This window comes from Tyto alba, unplaced genomic scaffold (genome assembly GCF_018691265.1).
Source record: "Tyto alba isolate M040663 unplaced genomic scaffold, T.alba_DEE_v4.0 Super-Scaffold_39, whole genome shotgun sequence".
Classification (NCBI taxonomy): Eukaryota; Metazoa; Chordata; class Aves; order Strigiformes; family Tytonidae; genus Tyto; species Tyto alba.
In genome coordinates, this window is record NW_024881314.1 from 553,069 (window position 1) to 576,426 (window position 23,358).

The following is a 23,358-nucleotide window of genomic DNA, read 5'->3' on the forward strand; positions in this document are numbered from 1 at the left end:
GAGCGCGGCCCCGCTCCGCAGCCCTGGCGCCCGGCCTGCGCCGAGCGGAGCGAGAAATTGCAGGGGAAGGCTGCGATTATGGCCGTGGCCAAGCACTGCCTCGCCTCCCGGCTCCTCCAGCTCGGCTCGTCCCACCCCACCCCCGTGCCCCCTCGCCTGCTCCCTCCGGGGCGCCCACGGCAGCGCTCCCCCGGGGGTCCCGTGACGCGCCCGCGGACTCCGGGCTTCTCCCCCCCTTGGGCAGCGCCCCTCTGCCCTGGTGCACACCTCAAAATCCCCACCTCGCCCCCGTCCCGGCTGCATCGCCGCGGCGGGGTCACGGTGCTGCTGGTCCCGCCGTAGCCCTGGTCCCGTGTCCCGCCGGCTGCGGGAACGTGCTCCATCTCTCCAGCGGCGCCTTCGTCCCGGCGAAGCGGGCAGGGAGCCCAGCTCTGCCTCTGGGCGCGGACGGGGCTTCTGAGTGCGGCTGAGCCGGGCGCTGCGGGCACACGTTGGCAGGGACGGCCGACACCGCGACCACAAAACCTGCTCCTGAGCCAGCCTCCTGCCGCAGAGCTGCCCTGCCGCGGCCACTCACATCTGAGGGAGCTGCCAGAACCGCCTGCCCTTCAGGATGAGAGCAAGCGGAAACGTGGGCAGCCAAACCCAGCCCAAGCCCTGCTCGAGACTGCAGGGAGCCTGCGGGAGGTGGCGGCATCCACAGCGCTGGGGTGTTGGATGAAACCTGGAAACGGGGCTCCAGGTCCCCGGCCCCACTGCAGCGTGCATGGTTCGCAGACGCTTCGGCCGCAGTCGCCAGGAGCCCTCCCAGCCTGGCTGCTCGAGGTGCCGGGTGCTGCCGGGTGCTTGCACGGGGCCGGGGGCCCAGGGACGCTGCAGCCTGCTCCCGTTTGTGGCAAGACAGGGCTGACGGTCCTGCTGCCCCGGCACCCGCCCAGGCCCCCGATACCCTGCCTGCACGAGGGGCGGTGGGACGGGGCCCAGCTGGGAAAGGGTCGGGCAGGTAGGGCGGCCAGTGGGACGGTCTGGGGGTGCAGGGGGACATGGTACAGGGAGACCCCGCTTCTCAGTAGGGTGTGGAGCTCCCTGCCTGGCTGAGCCCAGGGGACAAGCAGGGACAGACAGCGGGACAGCCACCGGGACAGCCCAGGGCCAAGACAGGTGCTGTGGAGCCACCGGCCCCAGGCCAGGAGAGGCTGTGCCAAGTGAAGCGCAGGCAAAGGCCGAGTGGCTGACGTGGCCCGTGGCCAGCTGGCACCCAGCGTGGGCTGGGGACACACCCCGGGCGCCCGGGGCCGGGTGCTGCACGGTCCCCGAGGCCACGTGCACGGGACAGGGCCAGCTCTGCCCGCAGCGCTGGGGACAGGTCCGTGCCCGGGACAGAGCTGCCCCGCAGAGGAGATGAGCGCGTCTGCTCGCAGTCCAGCGCCGGCGTGAGTCATTGTCTGGGCTAAACGAAAACACGTGTCCCGCCTCGTATGGGCTCCTCGCTCGGCTCGCGGAGGTGCCGGACACTGTAAACAGGGCCTGGGGGGGGGGGGGGGGCAGCCTGGCTGGGCTCTCCAGAGGGCCCCCAGCCCCACCAGCAAGCTGCTCCGTGGGTCAGCCCACTCCCTGACAGCCCGGCTGCCGCAGCAGCAGGCCCCCTCCCCACCCCGAGCACGGCCGGTGCCCACAGCAGGGCAGGCAGGGGAGGCACGGGGGGGCCCAAGGCCCCCCTGAACCACAGTAGCCAGTTGCTGAAGCCCTGCCTGCTGGCAGAGCTGCCTGAGGGGCAGGGTGTTAACAGGGCCCCCTGGCCGCAGGGGGACACCCGGACACCCCTGACGTGTGTTGGTGTCAGCTGGGGGCTTGTGCCTGCAGCTACAAGGCAGCCGCTTACCCGGCTGCACCTCTGCCCCCCCAACCACGGCTCCGCTGGCAGCGTCCCCAAAATGACCCGGGGCTGCCGCAAGGGTCAACCCAGCATCGCCCTGGCCCCGTCCCCGGGGGGCCCTGGACCGCAGCCCGGCTCTGGGGAGGGGAGGGAAGTCCCGCTCCTGCAGTCAGGGCTGTGGGGAGTCCCGGCACCGTGGTCACCCCGTCCCCCACCAGCTGCCCTGCGCCTGCAGCTCTCCCCTCCCACACCGGAGCCAGGCACGGGTGCCGGCGCCTCGCTGGGGGCTGGTGTGAAGCCGTGCTGCCCCACCAACTGGGGCAGGGGCTCGGCTGCGCGGGGGGAGTGTGGGCCAGGCCAGGAGCTGCAGTCCCCGCGGTTAGCGGGGTGGGAAGGAGGCCCTGGGGGGCCTGCAGAGGCCCGCGTTTCGCACTTTTGGCTCCCGAGGCCTGTGCAAGTTCCTCCAGGGGGGCGATTTCACAACACCACTGGCGAGCTGGGGAAAGGCTGCCTGGCCAGCAAAACCCCGGGCTGCTGCGAACGCTTCCCAGCTGCTGCTGGCCCTGGGAAGCCAAGCTGGTGCTTCTGGCTGTCCCCCCTGCACTGAGCACAGCAGCCCATGCAGCAGGCACGGCCACGCCGCCTGCCAGCTCCCGGCACCTTCCGTCCAGGTCCTGGCTCTCCCCGGAGGTGACAGCTCTGGGTCTAGAGGCACCTCCGGGGCCCGAGTTGTGCACAGCCAGGGCTGGGAGAAGACCCACAGCCAGCAAACCTCATCCCTCCTTGGGGTGCAGGCTGGGAATGCTGCAGGAAAGACTGCCAGCGCTTGAGGCCACTAAAAGCCTTGTCCACCAGCAATGTGGGAACTGCTGCGTCCCCCTTGGTGACAGGGACAGAGGGACAATGCTGCAGTCCCCTCCCATATGAGATTTTCCCCAGAAAACGGTGCTGAGGGCCGTGTGTCACCCCGGTCGTCACCTTACCCAGTTTACAGGAAAAGGGAAGGAAGATCAGCTTCTGGGAAAAAAGCCTGATGAAATCCCCCGTGGCTGTGACATCTTAAGGTGGCCCTCACCCGCCCTGGCTGTGACACACTGCTGTGGCACCGTCCCCCTAGTCACCTTGATGCCATGAGGGTCAGGAATGGGGCAGGAGTCAGCCAATCGCGCCCTCAAGGATGCTCCTCCCCACAGGGATGCTTGTCCCCATGTCTCCGGTACATTCCCAGTCAGGTGCTGGGGACACAGTTCGGAGGTTCCCCTGCAGGGTGGCCCCGGGACAGGCTGTCAGCGCAGCTGGGCTCCAGGGCCTGGGTCAGTCCCGCTCCCCCAGGTACTGGGACACCCCCTCCTCCACCCGGGGAGCACAAGGAGAGCAGCAGAGCTGGGGCTCAGGCTCCTCCTCGGCTGCAAACGCAGAGCCCGGATGTCACCAGAGCCACCAACTCACCACAGAGCGTTTCTGTCGCAATGAGGGGCCGGGCACTAAGGGCTGCAGCGCGGGGCCAGCCCGGGGAGCCGGCGCACCGGGACTTCACCGTCTGCCTCCCGGGCTGGGGCTCACAGCACCCTGTGGTGGCAGTCCCTTGCCACCAGGTGCCACTGCCGAAACACTCGCACCACGCCTGCTGCAGCAGAGCCAACGCTTTACAGGAGATGCCAAGGCCAACTACAGAGCTGGGAGCGCTGCCCAGCATCCCTCGGCCGAGCCCGGGGCGTGCGCCCGGCCAGGAGCTGCTGGCAGGGCCTGCCCCAGCGCCCCTCGGCCTGCCTCGCCCCTCCGGTCCAGTGCAAAAGTTGGTTAAATAAACTCGATGCCCTCGTATTTCACGCTCCCGATCCTGGTCTCGGGCAGGAGGAAGCGCCCGTCCAGCGTGAAGGCCATGATGTAGCTGGCGATCTTGCCGTTGTCCTCTTCCGACTTCAGCGCCACGATGATCTGGTCGTCTGTGTTCGGGATGAACTTGAAGGAGGAGAAGCCGTGGGTGGGGACCACCTCGCCCACCCGTCCCACCGTCACGTCCCCGAAGTCCTGGGTGGAGCTCAGCAGCAGGTTGGTGCCGCGCCGCTCGTCCGCCTTCTCGCTGTAGCGCTCGTGGCTGGCGCGGCGCGGCAGGAAGAACCAGCGCTGCAGGGTGTCGCTCCAGGAGGCCGACTCGTGGATCAGGTAACCTGCGGCAGGGAGCAGCGTCTGACGGCACGGGGCGAGCGGGGCACCCGCCGGGCTGCGACCCCGCTCCCCAAGGCACCGCGGCCGGACAGGCCACAGCCCCACGCAGGCAACCGCTGAGAATGCTTCCATCTCCTCCTGCCCCTCTGCCCAGGCAGCTGCCCCCACAATCCCCCCCAGAGCCAGGCAGGGGCACCCCGGCACTGCCCGAGGGCCTGGCTACCAGGCACAGTGCTGGCCGAGCCACCTTCCAGCAGCTCGTGGCACAGACAGGGGAGAAAACTGGCCAGGGTAGGCTCCGGCCTCTCTGCCAGGACAGGGGGAGATCTCTGGCCTCCAGCGCCCTTTAAATCCCGTACCAGTCCCAGTACCTACGGGGAAGGAGACCTCAGCCCCGGAGCCGCAGAGGGTGTGGGACAGAGGGTGGCAGGGGGGAACCTCGCTCAGTACCTGGGGGTCGGATCCCCGCCGCAGCCCTCAGCGCGTTGTAGTTCGCCACCCAGTTCTCATGGCCCACGTCGCCCTTGTAGCCGATGACCTTCACCCACTCGGGGTTCTCATTCACCACCTCCCCCGTCGTGGTGGTCCACTCCTTGCCCAGTCCCCCCACGTAGAGGTGCTCGTCCTTCACCGCCAGCCACTCTGCCTTGAAGCCTGTGGTGGAGAAAACATCATGAGCTGGGACTTGGCCAGCACGCAGACATCAGGCCAGCCCCCACTCCCCCCAAACACCACACCAGACAGCCCAGCGCTGGGCACAGCCTTCCCCCACACAGCCAGCCGGCCCCCAGGCAAGAATTGCCCCGGCCCAGCTGGGCTTATGGGGTCACAGAAAAGGGGCTCCCCACCCTGGTGAGCTGCAAAAAAGGGCTTCACTGCTCTGTGTCTGCAGGGCAGGACGGGGGAGATCACCTTTCCCCACTGTGCCGTCGCCGTCCGGGAGGATCACCCAGGGCACCACCTTGTTGCCCTCAATCTGGTAGACCACTCCTGTCCGGTCGTCCACGGCGTACAGCTTCCCGTTGAAGACGACCAGCTCGGAGAGCTCCATGCCCCTGCCCTTCTCGGCCAGGTGGGACTGCAGCACGCTCTCGTCTTTGTCCCACTCCACCATCACGCTGTCCCCGCTGTCCGACAGCACCAGGTAGCCCTTCTTCAGGTAACTGAACCAGGTGTGCTCCTCAGAGCCCTGGGACTGCGTGTCCAGGTCCGCGATGACCCCGATGCGGTAGCGCACGCCCTCGGGGTTTCTCTGGGGTGGGGACAGGGGGTAGGTGTCATTGTAGCGGTCCCCTGCCTGCAGGCTGAGCTGCCAGTTGCGAGGATTGGGTGGGACGGGCCGTGCCGGGGAGGAGCGGTGCAGGCAGAAGAGCAGCAGCACAAACCCCACGCAGGCCGATGACAGCACGATGGCCTTCCAGCGCAGTCGGAAGCGGGGGTCAGCACCCTTGGTCATGGACGCGAGGACAGGCAGACCACCCACGCTGATCCGGAGGGGGCTCATAGACTCATGGCAGGGCGGGACGGGCATCAGACTGGGGGCGAGGAGACCCTGGTGGAAAGAGGGGAGGGAGCAGGTCAGAGAGCTGGAGCCTGGCGCTGCACTGAGCTCGGGGGACGGGAGGGCACAGCCGCGAGGGAGGGGCGAGGGGCCCCATCCCCTCTCCCGCAGCAGGAGAAGGTGCTGCCGCCTCGCGCAGGGAAGAGCCAGCACGCCGAGGGGGCTGCTCTGCTGTTGGAGCCCCTCTCAGCCCCTTCTCACCCCCTCTCTGCACTCACAGACCAGCCCCAGCATGCCGGCAGGACCTGCACGACCTGCTCAGCACCTCTACCTGCCCCAGGACCCCCAGCAGCCCAGGTAAGGAGCTGAGGCACCCCGGCCTGGGGCGAGCCCCCGGGACCTGTGTTGGGGTGTCCTGGTGAGCAGTGTCCCCGCACAGTCCCAGGAGGAAGGAGATTCCCCTCCGGCAGCGAGGACGACCCTTGCTGCCCCTGGAGCGGCCGGCCGACCCAGCCCGACTCCCACGGTCCCTGGGAACCAGCCCGGCCAGTGAGCATGTCCCCGAGCCCCACGGGGACACTGGGAGACACGTGGCAGCTCCGCCCGAGCAGGATGCCAACGCCTGAGCAGGAAGCGCAGCACCTGGGTCCAAGGGACAAACATCCCAATCCGCCCAGCCTCCAACCCGCAGCATCCCCCCGCCCCAAACCCCTGCCAGGCCTGCCCACGGCCACAGCATCTCCTCCGGGAAGGACTCGCATACGGGCACCCTCAGGCTGTGCCCCCCTCCCCGGACTGGAAGCTGCCCCAGCACCACCCACTCTCACCCCGTGCTGTGCCCCACGGGGCAGGGACCCCCAGCCCGGGGTAGGGGGGTCCCCAGCTGCCAGCCCAGGGCTGTCACCGGCCGCGGCGGGGGCCCCAGGCCTGGCGCTGGGCACGGGCCACGCTCCCCGCGGGCAGCCACACCGCCCGGCTCTCAATGTGCCTTTCAGCAGCCCGAGGTGCGAACAGAGGCTGCATTGAGCGTGGGGGGCCGAGCCCCGGGCAGGCGGGCGGGCTCCCGCCGCTGGCGGCTGGGACACGGGAGAGCCCAAGAAGGACGGTTGCTGAGCCCCGGGGCCCCACTGCACCCCTCCGTCCTGCCAGGACCCCAGAGCATCGTCCTCGCAGGGTGCTGGGGACCCCGCTCCGCGCACCGGCCCCCACTGCAGCTGTAGGGACCCCAGCACCTGCCCTGAGCACGGCCACGCGGACCCCCTGGCCACAGACACGGGAACCCCGGCCTCTTCAGGCATGAACACGGGGACCCCCAGCCCCCCCGGGCCCGGGGACAGGGAACCCCAGCCTCTCTGGGCACGGACACGGGGACCCCCACCCGCCTTGCACATAGACACGGGGACCCCTCAGCTTCGCCGGGCGCGTCCTCGGGGACCTCCGAGCCCCCTCCCCGAGCGAGCCGCCGGGACGGCGGCGCAACGACCGGCCTGAGCGGGGCCTTGCGGGCCTCCGCGCTCCCGGGACCCTCCGCCCCGGGGCACAGCCCGGGGACCCCGATGCTCCGGCCCGAGCAGGGTGCTGGGGGCCTGCGGTGCTCCCGCCGCAGCCCGGCAGGACCCCCCCGCGCTGCAGGCCCGGCCCCCGGCCCCCCCCGAGCCCCGCGCCCGCCGCCCCGGGCCCCCCCGGCCCCGCTCACCGCCCGAGCGCCGCCGCCGCCGCCGCCGCCTACAGCTCCCGGCAGGCCCCGCGCGCCACCACGGCGGCCGGCCGCGGCCAAACCCACGGCGCTGGGCACGGGAACTACAACTCCCAGTAGCCCTTGCGCGCCACCCACCTCCCGCCGCCCCGCGGGGGCCGCTGGGAGTTGTAGTCCGCTCCGCAGCCGAACCGAACCGGGCCGGGAGAGCAGCGGCGGGGGCGGGGGCCGAGCCGGCTCTGCCCCGGGTGGTCTCAGCCCGGTTGCCCCGGAGGACACGACCCCAACCCCCCAGCGCAGCCCCTCGGTGCAGCCCGGCCCCAGCCCGCGGCTCCTTCTGGAGCTGCCCCGCGTCCCCCTCCCGCGGGGACAAATCCTGCCCAGCGCGGCGGGACGCGTGTGCGTGTCCGGCTGCCGCCCGCCAAAGCCCCATCCCCGGTTGGCTCCGGTGCCCCCCCTCCCCACCCCCAGGGCCGGGGAACGGCCGGCGGCGCTCCCGGAGTGGGGCAGGGTCCTGCCCCGGGGCGCAGCTGCACCCACCGGCGCCGCAGACCCCACTCTCCCCGTGCCGATGCCGGTGAAGCCCCCGGCGTGTACCGGCCCCGGGCGGGAGCACAGATGGTTAACGGCGTCCGCCCGCGCTGCCGGGCTCGCAGCCGGCGGTGGGAGGGCTGCGCGCCCCGGCCCGCTCCTCCGCTGCCTCCTTCGCCTTCCAAAAAGTGCATTTCCGCCCGGGCCGGCGGAGGGGAGGCTGTCGGAGCGGGAGGCAGCCGCTCCGCCGCGGGCAGGCTCTGCCCCGGGACCGGGGGCCGGCGCGGCGGCACCGGGGGGGATGCTCTAGGGGAGGAAAGGCAGCGGCGGGAGGGAGCAGCCCTACCCCGGAGGTAGGTTTTGGGGTGCGGGGGGGGGGGTTCCTGCAGGCTTGGGGACCGGCCCCCCGCAGCTGCACCCATCTGTGGGTGCAGACTCGCACAGGAGGTGGCTCTGACTCGCCAGACGCAGGGGTGCCCCAGGGCACGTCCAGCGAGGGGGACCCCAGTCTGGTCGGCCAAGTGACAGGGACCCTCACGGGCCTCCGAGGGCACGGCGCGACCCACAGCAGCTCCGGGAGGAAGGGTGCTGGGAGGGGGGGTCACTGCTGGAGCCCACGGCACAGATCCACCACCGCTCCCCCAGCCCTGCGCCCAAAAAGCCAGTCCCCACGAGCATGTTGAACCCAGGGCTGGGCCGCGCCTGGGCACATCTGGGAAGGGGACACAGTGGCTGCTGGGGTCCCCAGCATGTCTCACTGGTGCCGCTGGGTGCTGCGGGAACTGGGGGGGGGGGGGGGGGCTGCGACCACCCCGCTGGTCCTTCACCACAGCTGCTCCATGCAGCTCCCAACCCAGCTGCCCACTGGGTCTGTGCTGCCCTGCGTGTGCAAACAGCTCTGCAAGCGTTCCAGCTGCTGCGGCAAAAGGCAGGGGGAGCCGCCCCACCAGCACAACCCCAGAGGCATCCCAGCTCCAGCTGGTGTGGCTCAGGGCAGGCTGTACCCACCACCCGGACCGGGGAGGGCGAGGTGGGTGCGCGCGTCCTGCCGCCTCCACGCCGCCCCGCTGCTCTGAGCCCCCTCGTATTTCCCCCCTGGGGTTTGCTCTTGTTTCATCCCGTTTTTTACTGCTGCCTGGAATGTATTTCAGGATGTTTTGACTTGCAGTCCCAAGGCTTTAGCAGCCACTGATTTTAAATCTCCAAACGGCTCCTGGAAATCATCCAACCCCAACAGGAAAAAACAGCATCCCCTCAGCAGGACTGTATATGCCCGAGCATATACGGGCACCTCCCACCCCGCCTGCCTGGGGGGTGCAGGGGGAGATGCACACTCGGGGGCCCAGTGAGCCCCACACGCTGCTGGTGAGTGCACCATGCCACTGCCACGCGTGCCCGCCTCCATTTCCAGCCCTACAACCGCCTGGGAAGCATGCTGCCTTTCTCGGTGGGAATTTCCTGGTGAAGGATTTCTCCTCCTTGTGGAACAGTTCCCCGCCAAGCTGCGTTTTCCCCAGAGTTGAGCCTACTGGGGGTCCCAGGGGAATGTCTGGTTTGATGGTCCCAGAACTGAGGGAGAGCCACGGGCTTCCCAAAACCCCAGTGGGCTGCGTGCCATGCTTGCTGGCATGTGGCTGGCACAGCTGGAGGCCAAGCAGGGTGAAGAAAGCCAGGGCTAAGGCTCCCCTGGATGATATCTGCTCACAAGCCCCTGACCAACCTCCTCCACGCTTCTGTCTGTGGATCTGTTTTCCCCCTGCCCACAGAGCCGAGCGTGGGCAGGCACCAGGCCAGGGCACGGAGGATGCGGCGCCAGGCTGCCTGCGCACGGTGCCCACAGCCCTGCCTCTCCCCACAGCCGGCAGTGCCAGCAGGACGCAGGGGAGATAACGGGGTGAGAGGGGTGGGGGGAGAACAGAGGCACCCCGGAACCGTGTGAAGGGACAGAGGGTGCAAACAGCGGGAAAGCCCTTTGGAGCCTTTCCCCACCCCTCCGCCCCTCCCCGGCCCCAGTGAAGGTGACTCATGAGCCAGGCATCCATCCTGGCCTCGAACGCCCTCCGTGGAGCACACCCGGCCGGTCCCCCGGCCCCACCAGCCCCCACTTTCAGGGGACAACAGTACCAGCCTGCCCAGAGACTGTCCCAGTCTGGTGATCACTGACTGGGGACCCCCATGCTCAGAGAGCAGGCGTTCACCAAAAGAAGAGGATTCTGCCTCAAAATCCTTCCCCATGGCCTGGCCCACCCCCAGGACATGGGGCTGTGCTGTGTGGGGCCCTTTGCCCCTTGGGGATCCGGGCAGACAGCGTAGGAGGAGGCTGTTTGGGGAGAAAGGGAAAGGCTGCGCCCCTGGGGTACCCTGACCGAGACAGGCGCCTGGCGAGTGGCCTTCCCCACCCCAGCGCTGCAAGGCCCCAGCACGGCAGGGGGGTGCGCGACCAGGCAGCCCCCGCCTGCAGCCCCATGCCTGTCCGGTCGTGCCCCAGCACCACTGCAGGACACCGAGCGGCTGGGCGGTGCCGCACGCGTGTTTGGCCATGGCCATGGTCACCCTGGTGCCTTTGGGGCCTCAGCCCCACGCCTCGAGCAGCTACGGCTGTGATAAGGCAGGGAGGGGCAGTGGGGTCCTGCCCAGGTTGGCCATGGTGCCACCGGCTGCTGCAAATATTAGCTTTGGCCCCACGCAGGATGTGGGGCCTCAGGAAGGTTTCTCCCCATGCTGGCCAGCTCCCAGCTGGGGCTACCAGCCCACATCCACGTCTCTGGGAGGAGTGGGTCTTGTCTTCTTGCAACCCCCCCAGGACTGAGGGCCCAGGCACAGGGGTGGGGGCTGAGTGCTGGCAGCTCCCAGGGCACAGGAGCCCCTTACCCGGGGTCTGCGCAGCCTGTTCTGTGGACATCCCTGCACGCTCTGGGGCAGGAGGAGAGATGCAGACACCCTCCCCAGGCAGGGCTGGGGTCCCCCACAACAGGCAGGGCTGCACCCTGACATTTGCCCCATGGTATCTGGAGCTGCCTGTAATGTTTTCAGGCACTGACACCTCAAGTTGCTGCTCTTAGGCATCCATGGGAGGCAGCTGAAGCCCGGCTGAGTAGGAGCAGCAGCGCTTGGCCCAGGGCTTGGACAGTCAGAGGCTGCTGCTCCACTCCACCCTTGGCTCATCCAGGTAATTCTCCCTCCCATGCCCGCCAGGGCTCTGGGGGCTGCGTGGGCCCCCCTCCCAGCTAGTTGGTGAGCCCAGAGCCCCCGCACTGCACCACACATGGGTCTCTCCAGGCGTTCGCTGGAGTGTCACCAAGGCACACAGCTCAGCTAAAAGCAGCTATTTAGGTACAGCTGGTCCCCGCAGCTGCATGAGTTGCATGTGCCCACGCTGCGGGGAAAGGGCTGCTGTAAGAGCAATGTTTTGGGGCTGGAAATGCAGCTGTGCCCTGCCTGGGGCTGCGTGGTGCACCAGGTTCTGTCCTGGGGACAGTGTCTGGCACAGCCAGGCTGGCACAGCACAGCAGGGCATCTCTGCCAGGCCTTGTTGTCCCTGGCATTTCCCAGGGCATTTCCACACCATGGAGGGGCTTTGGGTGCTCGGTGTCCTGCTGCTTTCCTGCCTGATGCTGCCCTTCCCCACGAGGAGTCAGACCAGCCCCGACCAGCGTTTGCAGACGGACCCCGAGGAGGCACCGTCCCAGCACCACGCTGCCAGGTGAGGGGACTCCGGGGCCGGGGCATTTTGCAGCGGGGGGCCGGGGCAGCCCTGGCACCACAAAGGGCCCCGTCCCCCACCCGTAGCTCCCTGTTGCGCTTTGCTTTCTGCCCTCCCCAGGGCCACGCAGGAGCAGAAGGCTGGCGGTGCCCAGGAGGGGCTGCCCCCGCGGCCCCGCTGCGTTCGCTGCTGTGAGCCGCCCGACCAGCGCTTCTCCTACCCCCGGTACCAGCCCCTGCCTCAGATCAACATGACCATCCTCAAAGGTGAGAGCTGGCGGAACCCCACATTGCGGCACTGCCCGCGGCCAAACCCGCAGCCCAGGCACCCCGTGCTGCTGGGCACCATCAGCCTGCCTGGTCTGCCAGCATCACCCCAGGGCCAGCCTTGCACAGGCTGGAGGCAGCATCAGAGCCCAGGGAGGGGGCAGGGGGGCGCGGGTCCCTGCTGTCTCCATCCCTTTCTGTCAGAAAAAAGGGCTTCCTGGGCACTGGGTTTAGAGATGGTTCCCGGATCTGACGGCACAATTGTCCCTCCTGCTTTGCCCAGGCGAGAAGGGGGACCGCGGCGAGCGAGGCATGCAGGGCAAGTTCGGCAAGACGGGGGTGGCCGGCAGCAGGGGCCACGCGGGGCCCAAGGGACAGAAGGGCAGCGTGGGCGCCCCAGGGGAGCGCTGCAAGAGCCACTACGCCGCCTTCTCGGTGGGCCGCAAGAAACCCCTGCACAGCAACGACTACTACCAGACCCTCATCTTCGACACGGAGTTTGTCAACCTCTACGACCACTTCAACATGTTCACAGGAAAGTTCTACTGCTACGTCCCCGGGATCTACTACTTCAGCCTCAATGTGCACACCTGGAACCAGAAGGAGACATACCTGCACATCATGCACAACGGGGCGGAGGTAGTGATCCTCTACGCCCAGGTGAGCGACCGCAGCATCATGCAGAGCCAGAGCGTCATGCTGGAGCTGCGGGAGCAGGACGAGGTCTGGGTGCGTCTCTACAAGGGCGAGCGCGAGAACGCCGTCTTCAGCGACGAGTACGACACTTACATCACCTTCAGCGGCCACCTCATCAAGTACAGCGGTGACCCCTGAGCCCCTGGTGCACCCTGCTCCTCCTCCCCTGGGGCGGGGGTCCGAGGAGCCCCCGCCACCCTCTCACCCCGGGCACCTTGCCCACCACTGAGCTGTTAGCCCTTCTCCATGCCACTACCCCCAGCAGCTGTGTGAGCATGTGAATACCCCAACCCCAGCTCCTCGAGGCCGATCGGATGCACCTGGAGGGATTGGAGCCATTTCCATCCTCTGCTGCAATAGCGACCCAGGAATCAGCTTTTCCAGAGCCGGGTTTGCAGGGGCACAGGTGCTGGTGGCACTGGCTGTAAGCTGGCACGAGCTGGACGGGTTTGACAGCCCATGCTCTGGTGCGAGGCAGTGCAGACACAGGCACTGCGTTCCGCCCTTGCCTGGCCTGCATTGTGCCACACTCTGCAAGCTCTTTCTCCCAGAAAAGGGCAAAGGGTGCTCAGCATCCGGCAGGAAAAGCAGTAAAACCACTACAGGCCTCCCGTTCCTCCTGCAGAGCTCCCAGCAGCACAGGTGGTGCAGCATGGTGCTGGGTACCCTCTGGGCTGACACTTCCCCAAGGGCTCCCACGAGGGAGCGGATTGAATCAGTTCCCATCTGCACGTCCCCGTCAGAGTTTCCCCTGCCGCAGCCTCTGCTCGGTGCCGATGCTGCCGAGGAGGAGCTGGCTCCCCGCCGGCAGCCCTGGGTGCGGGGCCTTTGGCCTCAGCTGCTTCCTCTTCAGTTAGATTAGCTGCTGGCCAGGCTTTGTATTTTTGTAGATGCAATAGCAGAGCGGGGCCCAGGGCGGCATGCTGACCCCCCCCCCCCCCCCCCCCGCCCTCTGCACAGCTTGTGACCACATTAAACACCCCACGATTTCGAGCCCTACTCACGCTTTCAGTGCGTCCTCTTGCTTTGCCTGGGCGGAAGCGCCGAGCAGCTCAGGGCGGGTTCCCGCACCCAGAGCGCGGGGGCACCCCGTGAGCCCTGGGCTGGCACGGTGCTGCCGAGCTGGTGGGGGGAAGGGAAGGGCATGGGAGGGCAGAGGGTCCCTGCAGAGCCAGGGAGACCCGAGCCAGGCTCTGCGAGGGCCAGGGAGCTGAGCGCAGTGACAGACCCGGCAGCCTGCGAGCAGGGCAGGCTGGGGGTGGTGGCCAGGTTTGTCCAGTCCAGATCATCCAACAAGCCCACGGCGATGGGGCAGGTCTGAGGCCAACGCAGGAAGCCGGTGGTCAGGGTCTGGGCTGGGGGGGGGTCCGTGGCTGGGCAGAGCAGGGCAGGGCTGCAGCTGGAGATCAGCACCCCCAAGCACTGCAGGGAGGGGAGAGGGGGCTCAGGGCTGAGCTTAAATAGAGCTCTGGCCCCGGGGGTGGGAGCCCAGGTGAGGCTGGTCAGGCTGTCAAGGGCTGGTAGTGCCTGCAGGGTCCTGGCACTGCTGTCCCCGTGGGGCTGGCCCCAGGGCCCCCACAGCAGGGCTGGGGCACCGCCCCTGCCCCAGTCTGCACAGCAAGGCCAGTTCTGGGACACGCACCCCGGCACACATGTCCCATCCTGCGACACAAAGTCCGTTCTGGAGCACATGGGCCCTTCCCGGGACTCACAGCCCGTCCCTGTACACACGTCCCATCCCAGCACATGTGTCCCATCCCAGCACACACATGTCCTGTCCCAGCACACACACGTGTCCCGTCCCAGCACACACACGTGTACCATCCCAGCACACACACGTGTCCCGTCCCAGCACACACATGTCCCATCCCAGCACACCCGTCCCGTCCCAGCACACACATGTGTCCCATCCCAGCACACACACACGTCTCGTCCCAGCACACACATGTCCCATCCCAGCACACACATGTCCCATCCCAGCACACACACATGTCCCATCCCAGCACACACATGTCCCGTCCCAGCACACACACATGTCCCATCCCAGCACACACACATGTCCCATCCCAGCACACCCGTCCCGTCCCAGCACACACACATGTCCCATCCCAGCACACACATGTCCCATCCCAGCACACACACATGTCCCATCCCAGCACACCCGTCCCGTCCCAGCACACACACATGTCCCGTCCCAGCACACACACATGTCCCATCCCAGCACACCCGTCCCGTCCCAGCACACACACATGTCCCATCCCAGCACACACATGTCCCATCCCAGCACACACACATGTCCCATCCCAGCACACACATGTCCCATCCCAGCACACACACTTGTCCCATCCCAGCACACACATGTCCCATCCCAGCACACACACATGTCCCATCCCAGCACACACATGTCCCATCCCAGCACACACACTTGTCCCATCCCAGCACACACATGTCCCATCCCAGCACACACATGTCCCATCCCAGCACACCCGTCCGGTCCCAGCAGACCCGTCCCCTCCCGGGGCGGGCCGGGGCCGGGGCCGGGGGCGGTGCGGGGCCGGGGGCGGTGCGGGGGCGGTGCGGGGGCGGTGCGGGGCCGGGGCCGGGGCCGGGGCCGGGGCCGGGGCGGGCGGAGCTCCGCGGGCCGCGCCTCCGGGAGAGCCGGGCCGGGCCGCGGCCGGGGCCGCCGGCAGTGCGGGCAGCGGCGGCAGCGCCATGGCGGAGCCGGAGGCGGCGGCGGCGGCGGCGGAGGCGGAGGCGGAGGCGGAGGCCGGGCCCGGGCGGCGCGGGAAGAGGCCCGGGGAGGAGGAACCGGCCGAGGCGGCGGCGGAACGGGGCGGCCGGCGGCGGCGGAGGTGGGCGGCGGGCCGGGCCGGGAGCGGGGCCGGGCCGGGAGCGGGGCCGGGGTCGGCATCGGGGCCGGGATCGGGATCGGGACCGGGATCGGGATCGGGACCGGGATCGGGGTCGGGATCGGGACCGGGATCGGGACCGGGATCGGGATCGGGACCGGGATCGGGATCGGGATCGGGGCCGGGACCAGGATCGGGATCGGCATCGGGATCGGGGCCGGGATCGGGACCGGAACCGGGATCGAGATCGGAGTCGGCATCGGGATGGGGATCGCTCCGGGATCGGGGCCGGGGCTCGGCGGCGCTCGGCGGGCGCTGGCCGCGGTGCTGTCCCGGCCCGGCCCGGCAAGCACCGAGTCACCCCGTCCCCGGGCAGCTTCCCGCCGGCGGCGGAGCCCCGCGGAACCACCGTCCTGCACGACACCGTCAGCACCCGCCCGCAGCCCCTCTCGGGTGAGACATTGCGGGGAGGGCGCCCGCTGCGCCCGGGGCCCCACCGGCCCGGTGCCGGTGCCGGTGCCGGTGCCGGTGCCGAGCCGCACAGGCAGCGCTCCTCGCTGACCCCGTCCCCCCTCTCCCCACCCGCCCCAGCGAGGCACTTCGACATCAAGACGACGGAGCCCATCAGCTTCTTCTTGTCCGGCCTGGAGGAGCTGCTGGCCTGGCAGCCCGACAGCAACGACGACTTCAACGTCTCCGCCGTGCCGCTGGCGAAGCGCCAGCCGCCGCTCGGCAGCGGGAGGCCCCGGACGCTGGTGTGCCACGACATGCGCGGCGGGTACCTGGAGGACAGGTACGTGCCGGGTGGAGGGCAGACGCGGCAGCGGGGCTCGACAACTCAAACCCCAAACCCCTTCCGTTCCTGCTGGCTCGGCCGCGGGTGGGTGGGGACGGGAGGGCTCGGCTCTTGGTGCTGGAGTGTGGTGACTTTGCTCGGGCGAGCCCCAGCCGGGGTCCGCAGGGGTGGCTCAGTGCCACAGCTCTGCCCGGCCCCCGGGCCGTGAGTCAGGCTCCTGCCCAGCCCCGCAGCCGTCTGCCAGCGCCCTGCCCGCATTGCCCAACGCTCTTCCCTCTCTGCCGCCGCAGGTTCATCCAGGGCTCAGCCGCACGCAACCCCTACGTCTTCTACCACTGGCGCTACATCGACATCTTCGTCTACTTCAGCCACCACACCGTCACCATCCCGCCCGTGTGCTGGACCAACGCGGCGCACAGGAACGGCGTCCCCGTGCTGGGTGAGGGCCGGGCCGGTGGCTGCGGGACCGGGACCGGGGCAGCTGCAGGCGCACGGTGGGTTTGCCGGGGCCTGCGGCTGACGCTGCTCTCTTGCTGCGTCCCCAGGCACGTTCATCACGGAGTGGACAGACGGGGAGAAGCTGTGCGAGGCGTTCCTGGCCGGCGGGGAGGAGGCGTACGGCGCCGTGAGCGAGCAGCTGGCCCGTGTCGCCCAGCACTACGGCTTCGACGGCTGGCTGGTCAACATCGAGAACATGCTGAGTGTGAGCTGCCATCGCGCCCTGCCCGCCCCCCTGCCCACCCCCCTTCCTTCCCCCTGCCTGCCCCCCTGCCCGCCCCCCTGCCCGCCCCCCTGCCCGCCCCCCGGCCCTCACACTGCTCCCACCCCGGGCTGACCCGTCCCTGCTCTCTCCGGCCAGGCGGCAGCGGTGGGGAACCTGGTCCCCTTCCTGCGGCACTTGACGACGCGGGTGCACGGCGCCGTGCCGGGGGGGCTGGTGATCTGGTACGACAGCGTCCTGCGGGACGGCGCACTGAAATGGCAGAATGAGCTGAACGAGGAGAATAGGTGAGGCCGGGCCCTGCCCCTCCGCCTTGCTCTGGCAAAACGGGCCTCGGGGCCGGGGGGGGCATCAGCCCACCCCAAACCCAGTGCTGGCAGGGCGGGGGTCAGGGAGTGGCCTGCACAGCCCTCGGTGGGGTGGTCTGCAGGGGACCGCCACAGTGTCTGCCCTGCCACCGTGAACCCCCGTCCCCAGGGTGTTCTTCGACGCCTGTGACGGGCTGTTCACCAACTACAACTGGAAGGAGGAGCACCTGGAGCGCACCCGCGCGCTGGCGGGGCCGCGGGACACCGACGTCTACGTCGGCATCGACGTCTTTGGCCGCGGGGACGTGATCGGTGGTGGCTTCGACACCAACAAGGTGAGTGCCGGGGCAGGGCCAGAGCAGGACCCTTGGCCTCCCCCTGGCACAGGGCTCTGCGCTCCCAGCGACGGCCGTGCCGGGGCCGTGCCGCACCGCACCATGCCGTGCCGCTCCCCCGGGGATGCAGCGGTGAGGGGCGGGGGAACCCAGGGCCGCTGGGCTGCCAGCCGTGCCGGGGAGGGAGCCGGGCGATCCCGGTGCCGCGGGAGATGCCGCAGCACATCCCCACGGTGTTCTCCGGCCCCACCATGGGGCCAGGGGGACCTGGGGGAGCGGGGACTGGGCAGGTGACAAGGGGACTGCCTGGCCCCGCCCGTGCTGCTCACCACTCGTCTCTGCAGTCCCTGCGCCTGATCCGCCAGCACGGCCTCTCCGCAGCCATCTTCGCTCCCGGCTGGGTCTACGAGCACCTGGGGGAGGAAAACTTCCTGCAAAATGAGAACAAGTGAGGGCGGCTCAGCAGGGCGGGGGGCCTGGGCGGAGCACCCCGGGCCTGGAGGGCTGCCGGGTGGTGGGACAGGGCTGCTGGGGGACCGTGGCTGGCAGCCAGGACCAGGCTGGCCCTGCTGCGCCCCAGCTGAGGTGATGCCCGAGGCAGTGCCAGGGCAGTGGCCGTAGCCGGGGGCTCTGCTCTGACTCCTGCCTGTTCCCCCAGGTTCTGGGGCTCGCTGGCCGAGTACCTGCCCACGCACAGCATCTGCACGCTGCCCCTCGCCACCTCCTTCAGCCTGGGCATGGGCACCAGCAGGTTCCTGGCTGGCAAGGTGGGTGCGGGGTGATGGCTCGGCTCCGGCTGGGCAGGGGTGGGCTAGTCAGGGGGGGGCCCTGCTCCCTGCTCCCCTCCCAGCCCAGCTCGCCCTGTCCCGCAGGAGGAAGAGGCCGGGCCCTGGTACGACCTGAGCGCGCAGGAGATCCAGCCCCTGTACCCGGAGCGTGAGGGCAGGCTGAGCACCAGCTGCTGCCTGCAGGACGCCTGGTGCGGGGGCAGCTCCCTGAGGCTGCAGGGGACCATCCCCCCCGGCGAGGAGCGCGTGGCTATCCGGTGAGTCGGGGGCAAAGCCCCCTTGCCACCCCCTCAGCGCCGGGCTGTCACCGTGCCGGCACAGCGTGGCCCCCATGGCCCGGGCAGAGCTGTGCGGCCCCGCGGCCTCGTGGTGAGCGTGCCACGGGGCGCTGTGCCCGCACTGCCCTGCGGACCTAACCCGATGCATCTTCTCTTTCTCTCCTCTCTCTCTCTCTCTGTCTCTCTCTGGGTGGATCTGGGGTCATCAGCCTTTTCTCTTTGCAGATGCCGGCGCCCCCCAAGCTCTTCCTGACCCTGCTCTACAAGCTGGAGGGGCCGCACCCCGACGAGTTTGCAATTGCGCTGGAGCTCACCACCTGGGACTCGGGTAGCTGCCACGAGGGCAACGTCACCTCCCTGCCTGGTGAGGGCCCTGCCACCCCCACCGCTGCGCTCTCTCTGCCGTGAGCACCCGCTGTGGGGCACGGGACCAGCTCAGCACCTCACCCTGCACAACCCTGCTCCCCCCGGCAGAGCCCAACGGCCGGCACCACCCCCGGTTCCTCCCGGCGCCGCCACCCAGCCTCGCCAAGCTGCTCGCCGCCTGCGACCGCGGCTCCCACGGCTGGACCAGCCGGTGAGTGCCCTGCCAGCACCCTGCACCCGCGGGCAGGCGTGGGCACCCCGGGGCCCCCCCGGCACCGTGCCCACCCTGCCCCGCCCCTCTCAGGTGCTACGAGCTGGACCTGCAGGACTGCAGCCTGCGAGACCTCTCCCTGCTCGTGTCCCGCCACCAGCCCAGCCCGCAGGAGACCCCCTTCACCTGCCTCCTCGGGGAGGTCCGGGTGAGTGCCCGCCGCTGCCAGGGCCGGGAGCCACCCGCCCCGGTGCCACCCGGTGCCAGGAGGGTGGGTGAGCGCCCGCCGCTCCCGGCCCCCGCAGCTTTGTGGTTCCCTCCGCAGGTGCTGGATGCGGCCGGCGCGGCAGCCTCCCCGCCGCAGGTGCAGGGCCTGGCGGCCTCGCAGCTCTGGTGGCAGGAGGGCCCCGACGCGGAGCAGCTCTCGCTCAGCCTCACCCTCCGCTGGGTTTTCCCGCCCGGCCGGGCCGGCTGCTTCCGCGTCCTCAGCCAGGGTGCTGGGTGCCACCGGGGCCGGCGGCCGCCGCAGCTCCTGGGGCTGGCGCACGCCTGCCTGTACCGCGCCGTGGGGCTGGTAGTGCCGCGGCCAGCGGCCGGCCAGTCCTGCCAGCTGGAGCTGCTGGTGGAACCGGTGCTGCGCGACCAGCTGCCCGTGGCCCTGGACCACTGGGGACGGCTGGTGCTGGTCTACTCCGAGCCAGCCAGCGGCACCGGCCGCGACGGGCATTAAAGGCAAGCGTGGTGCAGCGCCGCGTCCGTGTCTCCTCCGTGCTGGCGGGCGGGCGGGGGGCTCACAGGCTGGAGGCTGCATCTCATCACCCTGGTTCGGTGGGTCCCTCTCCTCCCATCCCTGTGGCTGGGATGTGAGCAGCCCTCACCGTGGGGGCCTGCTGGGTGCTGCCCAGGGACCCTCCCCCCCCCAGCTCCTGCACCCGGGCTGTGCCCATGCTGCCTCCCCTGGATAGCTTATGCGGAGAAGGGGAGAAAATTTATAGCAGCAATTATTTTCTCACAGTCTGGTGAGCAAGCAATTAGCAGGCAGGGAGGCAGGCAAGCGCACGGCGCAGCGGGGTCGCCCAGCCCCAGCTCCCTCCGAGCGCCGGCCCCGGGCCCACAAACAATGCTGGCTCCCGGTCAGGAAAATTAATATGTCAGCAGTTAAGCTGCTGCTCCTCTGGTGAGGGACTCGCTCTGAAATGAATTAACTGACGGTTTGAAAAATGAAGGGCTTGGCACAGCCAGGGGAGGGCTCCTGCCGTGCCGGCACCCCGCTCCCTTGCTATGGCGAGGCCGGGGGTCCTGGCAGGTTCCCCCTGCGCCTGCCGCAGCCTGCAGCCCCCTGCCCAGAGGTGTGCCAGGACAGCCGGACCCGCCGTGCCAGCCACGGCCCCGCGCCAGCACCCCAGTCAAAACCTGAGTCGCCCTGGTTGAAGAAAGAAATCTTTATTAATAATTTCAATAATAATAATAATAATCCTTGTAATAATAATAATAATAATAATAATAATAATAATAATAATAATAATAATACTGTTTATTAGAATGGTCACACCTTTGAAGCATACAGGATGGGCCGGCGCCAGCCTGCGCGCCGGCGGCCGGCGCAGGGGTTTGCTGTAAGGAAGAAGCCAGTACAGCGATGGACGGAGCTTTGTACAGGGGCGGGGGCGCGGGGCTGGGGCGGCCGGGGCTATGTACACCGGGAATAGAAAAGGGGGAGCTCGTCACTGGAGCATCGGGGGCGTCTGCAGACTAGAAAGTGAGGTTTGAGGAGTGGCGGAGCCACGCGGGGCAGGGGGGCTGGGGGGGGGGGGGGGGCCGAGGCTGCGGGACGGGGGCTGCACCCCGGGGTGGGCGCTGCGCAGAGCCCCGCGCCACCGGGCACCGGACCCGGTGTGCCGGCTGCCGCAGACCGACCCCGGGGCTCGGGCCGGTCCCCGCCGGCGATGCAATGGTGAGACCCCACGCCGAGGGCTGGCGGGGTCCCGCTGTCTTGGGCAGGGACGGGTGGCCGGGACCGTGTCCCGCACCACGGAGCAGGAGCAGGATTGGGGCAGTCCCCGTCCCGGCTCAGCGCGGGGGGGGGGGCCGCGAGCGGCGTCGGCCTTGGCTGCTCCCTGCAGGGTGGGAGCCCCGGGTGCGTCAGGGGATGGACGGGGAGGGAGGGGAAAGGGATCGCAAGCGAGTTGCAAGCTCCTCTTAACAAAAATTCCCTTTAAAAGGCAGAGGCTCGTCCCCCTGCAACGCCCAGCGCCTCAGCAAAGCGGCTGCGCCGCCGCCCCAGCTCCACGCGGGAGCCGAGGCCTCGCACACTCGACACGCTGATGACCGGCAAGCGCCGGAGCTCGGAAAACACGAAGCCGGGTTTCCACGCCGGCGCCCGGTCCCCCGAGCCGGGGAAGGGGTGGCGTGCCGCAGCTCCGCGCCGGGGCTGAAAGGAAGACGTGGTGCCCAGGCCCTGCGCCCGGGCGGCGGGGGCCCCTCCGGACACCCCCGCGCTCGGTGGGGTGCCGGCTCCCCTCGCTGCCGTGGGCTGCGGGGCCGGGGCGGAGGGGGGCCCCTCGGGCGTGTCCGGCCGGTCCGCGCTCCTCCGGGACTCGCTCGCTCGGTGCGTGTGTGGACAGTACGGGACGTTCACTCGGCTGTTACCGCTTTGCTTTTTGTTGTTGTTGTTGTTGTTGCTTTGCTTTTAATTTTTTTATTTTTGATTTTTTTTTTTGGGGTGTGTGTGTGTGTGTGGATTTTTTTTTCTTTTTTTTTTTCTTTTTTTTTTTTTGCCCTTCCTGGTCCCAGAAGGAAACGGCCGCGGTTTCACTACAACAGAAACAGAGAGGCAGGTCTTTCGCTGGAGCGGCGTGCGGGGCAGCCCGGCCGAGCTGCGGGCCGGGGGGGGACACGGCCACCAGCCCGGTCCCCCCGAGCCCCACACCGCGCCCCACGCCTGCTGCACCAGAGCTCCGCTACTGCCCGGGGGGCCGCCCCGGGGTTTGGGGGGGCTGTCCCCGGGGTCCTGCACCCGCCCCAGCCCAGCTCCATCCCCGGAGCTTGCAGCAGCCCCCGCCAGCTCCTGTCTCTCCTATGGGGGGGCGAGGGGCTGCTCCGGGGCTGCCGTCAGCGCCGTGCCCCCATCCCCTCCTGCCTCGTGGGGGGACGAGCCCCCTGCACCCCCCGGCAAGGGCAGCGCCCGCCGGGGGCTCGGGCCAGCGTGGAGCTGCACGGGGACCCCCGCGCCCCGGCTCCGGGAAACGGGGTGCCGCCGGGGCCGAGGGCTGGCCCCGCTCGCGGGGGACCCCGGAGCGCCGGGGCAGCACCGGGGCGCGGGGCAGGCGGACGGCGCAGGAGACGCGGGCGGGCGGCGGGACGGAGCGGCGGGAGGTGACCCTACGGGGGTGGGCAGCCGCCGAGCCCGGCCCGCGGTTCCTCCGGAGGCCCGGCCCCGGCTCTGGCTGCCCGGTTTGGTTTGGTGCTAGTGAGCGGCAGTGTTAGTGGTGGGAGGGGCTGGGTCTGTCTTGCTAGTAGGGAGTGAAGCGGCTGTACCCTCCTCGGTATAGACTAGCCTGCAACATCAAAGATGAAAAAAAAGCCAATCAGTATTCGAGAGAGAGGCAAAGCCCAGTTCTTCCCTTTTTTTTTTTTAAATATTTTTTTTTTTCCTTTTTTTTTTTTTTGTTAATTTTTTTTTTTTTTTTTCCTCCTTTCTTTCTCTCTTTTAAATGACACCAAATCGCTGCTGTCCTCGGGCCAGGCAGGGCCGAGGGTGCCCGGTGCTGCCCAGGCTCTGGGACGGCCCCGGGTGCTGCCCTGGGGCCGTGCATGGGCCAGAGGCTGCGGGGCGCCCCGAGCCCCAGTGTCCCCAGTACGGCACCACTGTGGCCAGCCCGTCCCCGTCCCCGCTGCGGCGCTGGGCTGGTACCAGCCCTGCCCATCCCTGCGGGACCGAGGGGCCGGGGGGTGCTTGGCAGCCCGGCCCCAGCCGGGGAGTGGATTGGGGAGGGGATTAAAAAAAGGAAGAAAAAGATGGGTTGGCTTTGAGATCCTGCCCACGAGTGGGATTTTTCATCTTTGATGCTGGTTGTGAAGCTAGCTAGGAGCCGTGGCGCGTGGGTGGGCTGCAGGCACCGGTGCGCACACGCGTGTTCCCTGTGCGTGGCTGTGCGCCAGGGAGGAGAAAGGGGGGGTCCCTGTCCCCAGGCAGGACCCTGGGGTGCTGCCCAGGCAGCTGGTGCTGGGGGGGTGTGGGGGGGCAGCTGGGCCCCCGGGAAGCGGCG

General features: G+C 69.0%; 4 protein-coding genes across 19 annotated transcripts in view; 2 read left to right on the plus strand and 2 right to left on the minus strand.

Moving 5' to 3' along the window:
- Window positions 1–3,504: 3,504 nt before the first annotated feature.
- CANT1 (calcium activated nucleotidase 1) lies at window positions 3,505–16,137 on the minus strand. 3 transcript variants are annotated; one of them, XM_042802444.1, is made up of 4 exons: window positions 16,089–16,137; window positions 4,958–5,597; window positions 4,496–4,699; window positions 3,505–4,047 (listed from the first exon to the last, which is right to left on the minus strand). In XM_042802444.1, the coding sequence occupies exons 2-4, from the start codon at window positions 5,574–5,576 to the stop codon at window positions 3,677–3,679; spliced, it is 1,194 nt and encodes a 397-aa protein (XP_042658378.1). In that variant the 5' UTR covers window positions 5,577–5,597; window positions 16,089–16,137; the 3' UTR covers window positions 3,505–3,676. The 3 variants fall into 3 exon arrangements, with proteins under 3 accessions (XP_042658378.1, XP_042658380.1, XP_042658379.1); XM_042802446.1 differs by lacking the exon at window positions 16,089–16,137 and adding an exon at window positions 7,840–7,915; XM_042802445.1 differs by lacking the exon at window positions 16,089–16,137 and adding an exon at window positions 7,243–7,289.
- Window positions 7,847–13,429, plus strand: C1QTNF1 (C1q and TNF related 1). 4 transcript variants are annotated; one of them, XM_032998715.2, is made up of 5 exons: window positions 7,847–8,126; window positions 10,836–10,942; window positions 11,326–11,476; window positions 11,597–11,742; window positions 12,026–13,429. In XM_032998715.2, the coding sequence occupies exons 1-5, from the start codon at window positions 7,861–7,863 to the stop codon at window positions 12,574–12,576; spliced, it is 1,221 nt and encodes a 406-aa protein (XP_032854606.2). In that variant the 5' UTR covers window positions 7,847–7,860; the 3' UTR covers window positions 12,577–13,429. The 4 variants fall into 4 exon arrangements, with proteins under 4 accessions (XP_032854606.2, XP_032854603.1, XP_042658365.1 ...); XM_042802431.1 differs by having other exon boundaries at window positions 8,024–8,126; window positions 10,807–10,942; window positions 11,300–11,476; XM_032998711.2 differs by having other exon boundaries at window positions 8,030–8,126; window positions 10,807–10,942.
- On the plus strand, window positions 15,151–19,836 carry ENGASE (endo-beta-N-acetylglucosaminidase). Its single transcript, XM_042802298.1, has 14 exons — window positions 15,151–15,290; window positions 15,664–15,740; window positions 15,879–16,080; window positions 16,374–16,522; window positions 16,629–16,786; window positions 16,943–17,091; window positions 17,282–17,447; window positions 17,792–17,895; window positions 18,106–18,214; window positions 18,320–18,492; window positions 18,723–18,877; window positions 18,988–19,090; window positions 19,184–19,298; window positions 19,416–19,836. Exons 1-14 carry the CDS (start codon window positions 15,151–15,153, stop codon window positions 19,818–19,820), a joined length of 2,205 nt encoding a protein of 734 aa, XP_042658232.1. The 3' UTR covers window positions 19,821–19,836.
- Window positions 19,837–21,827: 1,991 nt separating this feature from the next.
- The window catches only part of RBFOX3 (RNA binding fox-1 homolog 3), a 178,855-nt gene continuing 177,324 nt past the window's right edge, over window positions 21,828–23,358 (minus strand). For 10 of the 11 annotated variants that reach the window (XM_042802438.1, XM_042802435.1, XM_042802439.1 and 7 more), the window contains one exon: window positions 21,828–22,647. In XM_042802438.1, coding sequence (XP_042658372.1) covers window positions 22,603–22,647 — 45 coding nt within the window. In that variant the 3' untranslated portion in view covers window positions 21,828–22,602. The remainder of the gene's footprint in view (window positions 22,648–23,358) is intronic. The other variant, XM_042802432.1, reaches the window with a different exon arrangement.

What these genes read in the sequence shown, in the direction of transcription:
- CANT1 (XM_042802444.1), bottom strand. Translation starts at nt 5,576, where the DNA reads ATGCCCGTCCCGCCCTGCCATGAGTCTATGAGCCCCCTCCGGATCAGC. An exon ending in CGACGGCACAGTGGGGAAAG is followed by an intron (nt 4,700 to 4,957) that starts GTGATCTCCCCC and finishes TCTCCACCACAG; the next exon opens with GCTTCAAGGCAGAGTGGCTG. An exon ending in GGCGGGGATCCGACCCCCAG is followed by an intron (nt 4,048 to 4,495) that starts GTACTGAGCGAG and finishes TCCCTGCCGCAG; the next exon opens with GTTACCTGATCCACGAGTCG.
- C1QTNF1 (XM_032998715.2), top strand. Translation starts at nt 7,861, where the DNA reads ATGGTTAACGGCGTCCGCCCGCGCTGCCGGGCTCGCAGCCGGCGGTGG. An exon ending in GGAGCAGCCCTACCCCGGAG is followed by an intron (nt 8,127 to 10,835) that starts GTAGGTTTTGGG and finishes TGCTGCTCTTAG; the next exon opens with GCATCCATGGGAGGCAGCTG. An exon ending in CAACATGACCATCCTCAAAG is followed by an intron (nt 11,743 to 12,025) that starts GTGAGAGCTGGC and finishes TGCTTTGCCCAG; the next exon opens with GCGAGAAGGGGGACCGCGGC.
- ENGASE (XM_042802298.1), top strand. Translation starts at nt 15,151, where the DNA reads ATGGCGGAGCCGGAGGCGGCGGCGGCGGCGGCGGAGGCGGAGGCGGAG. An exon ending in GAACGGCGTCCCCGTGCTGG is followed by an intron (nt 16,523 to 16,628) that starts GTGAGGGCCGGG and finishes CTGCGTCCCCAG; the next exon opens with GCACGTTCATCACGGAGTGG. An exon ending in GAGCTGAACGAGGAGAATAG is followed by an intron (nt 17,092 to 17,281) that starts GTGAGGCCGGGC and finishes CCCCGTCCCCAG; the next exon opens with GGTGTTCTTCGACGCCTGTG.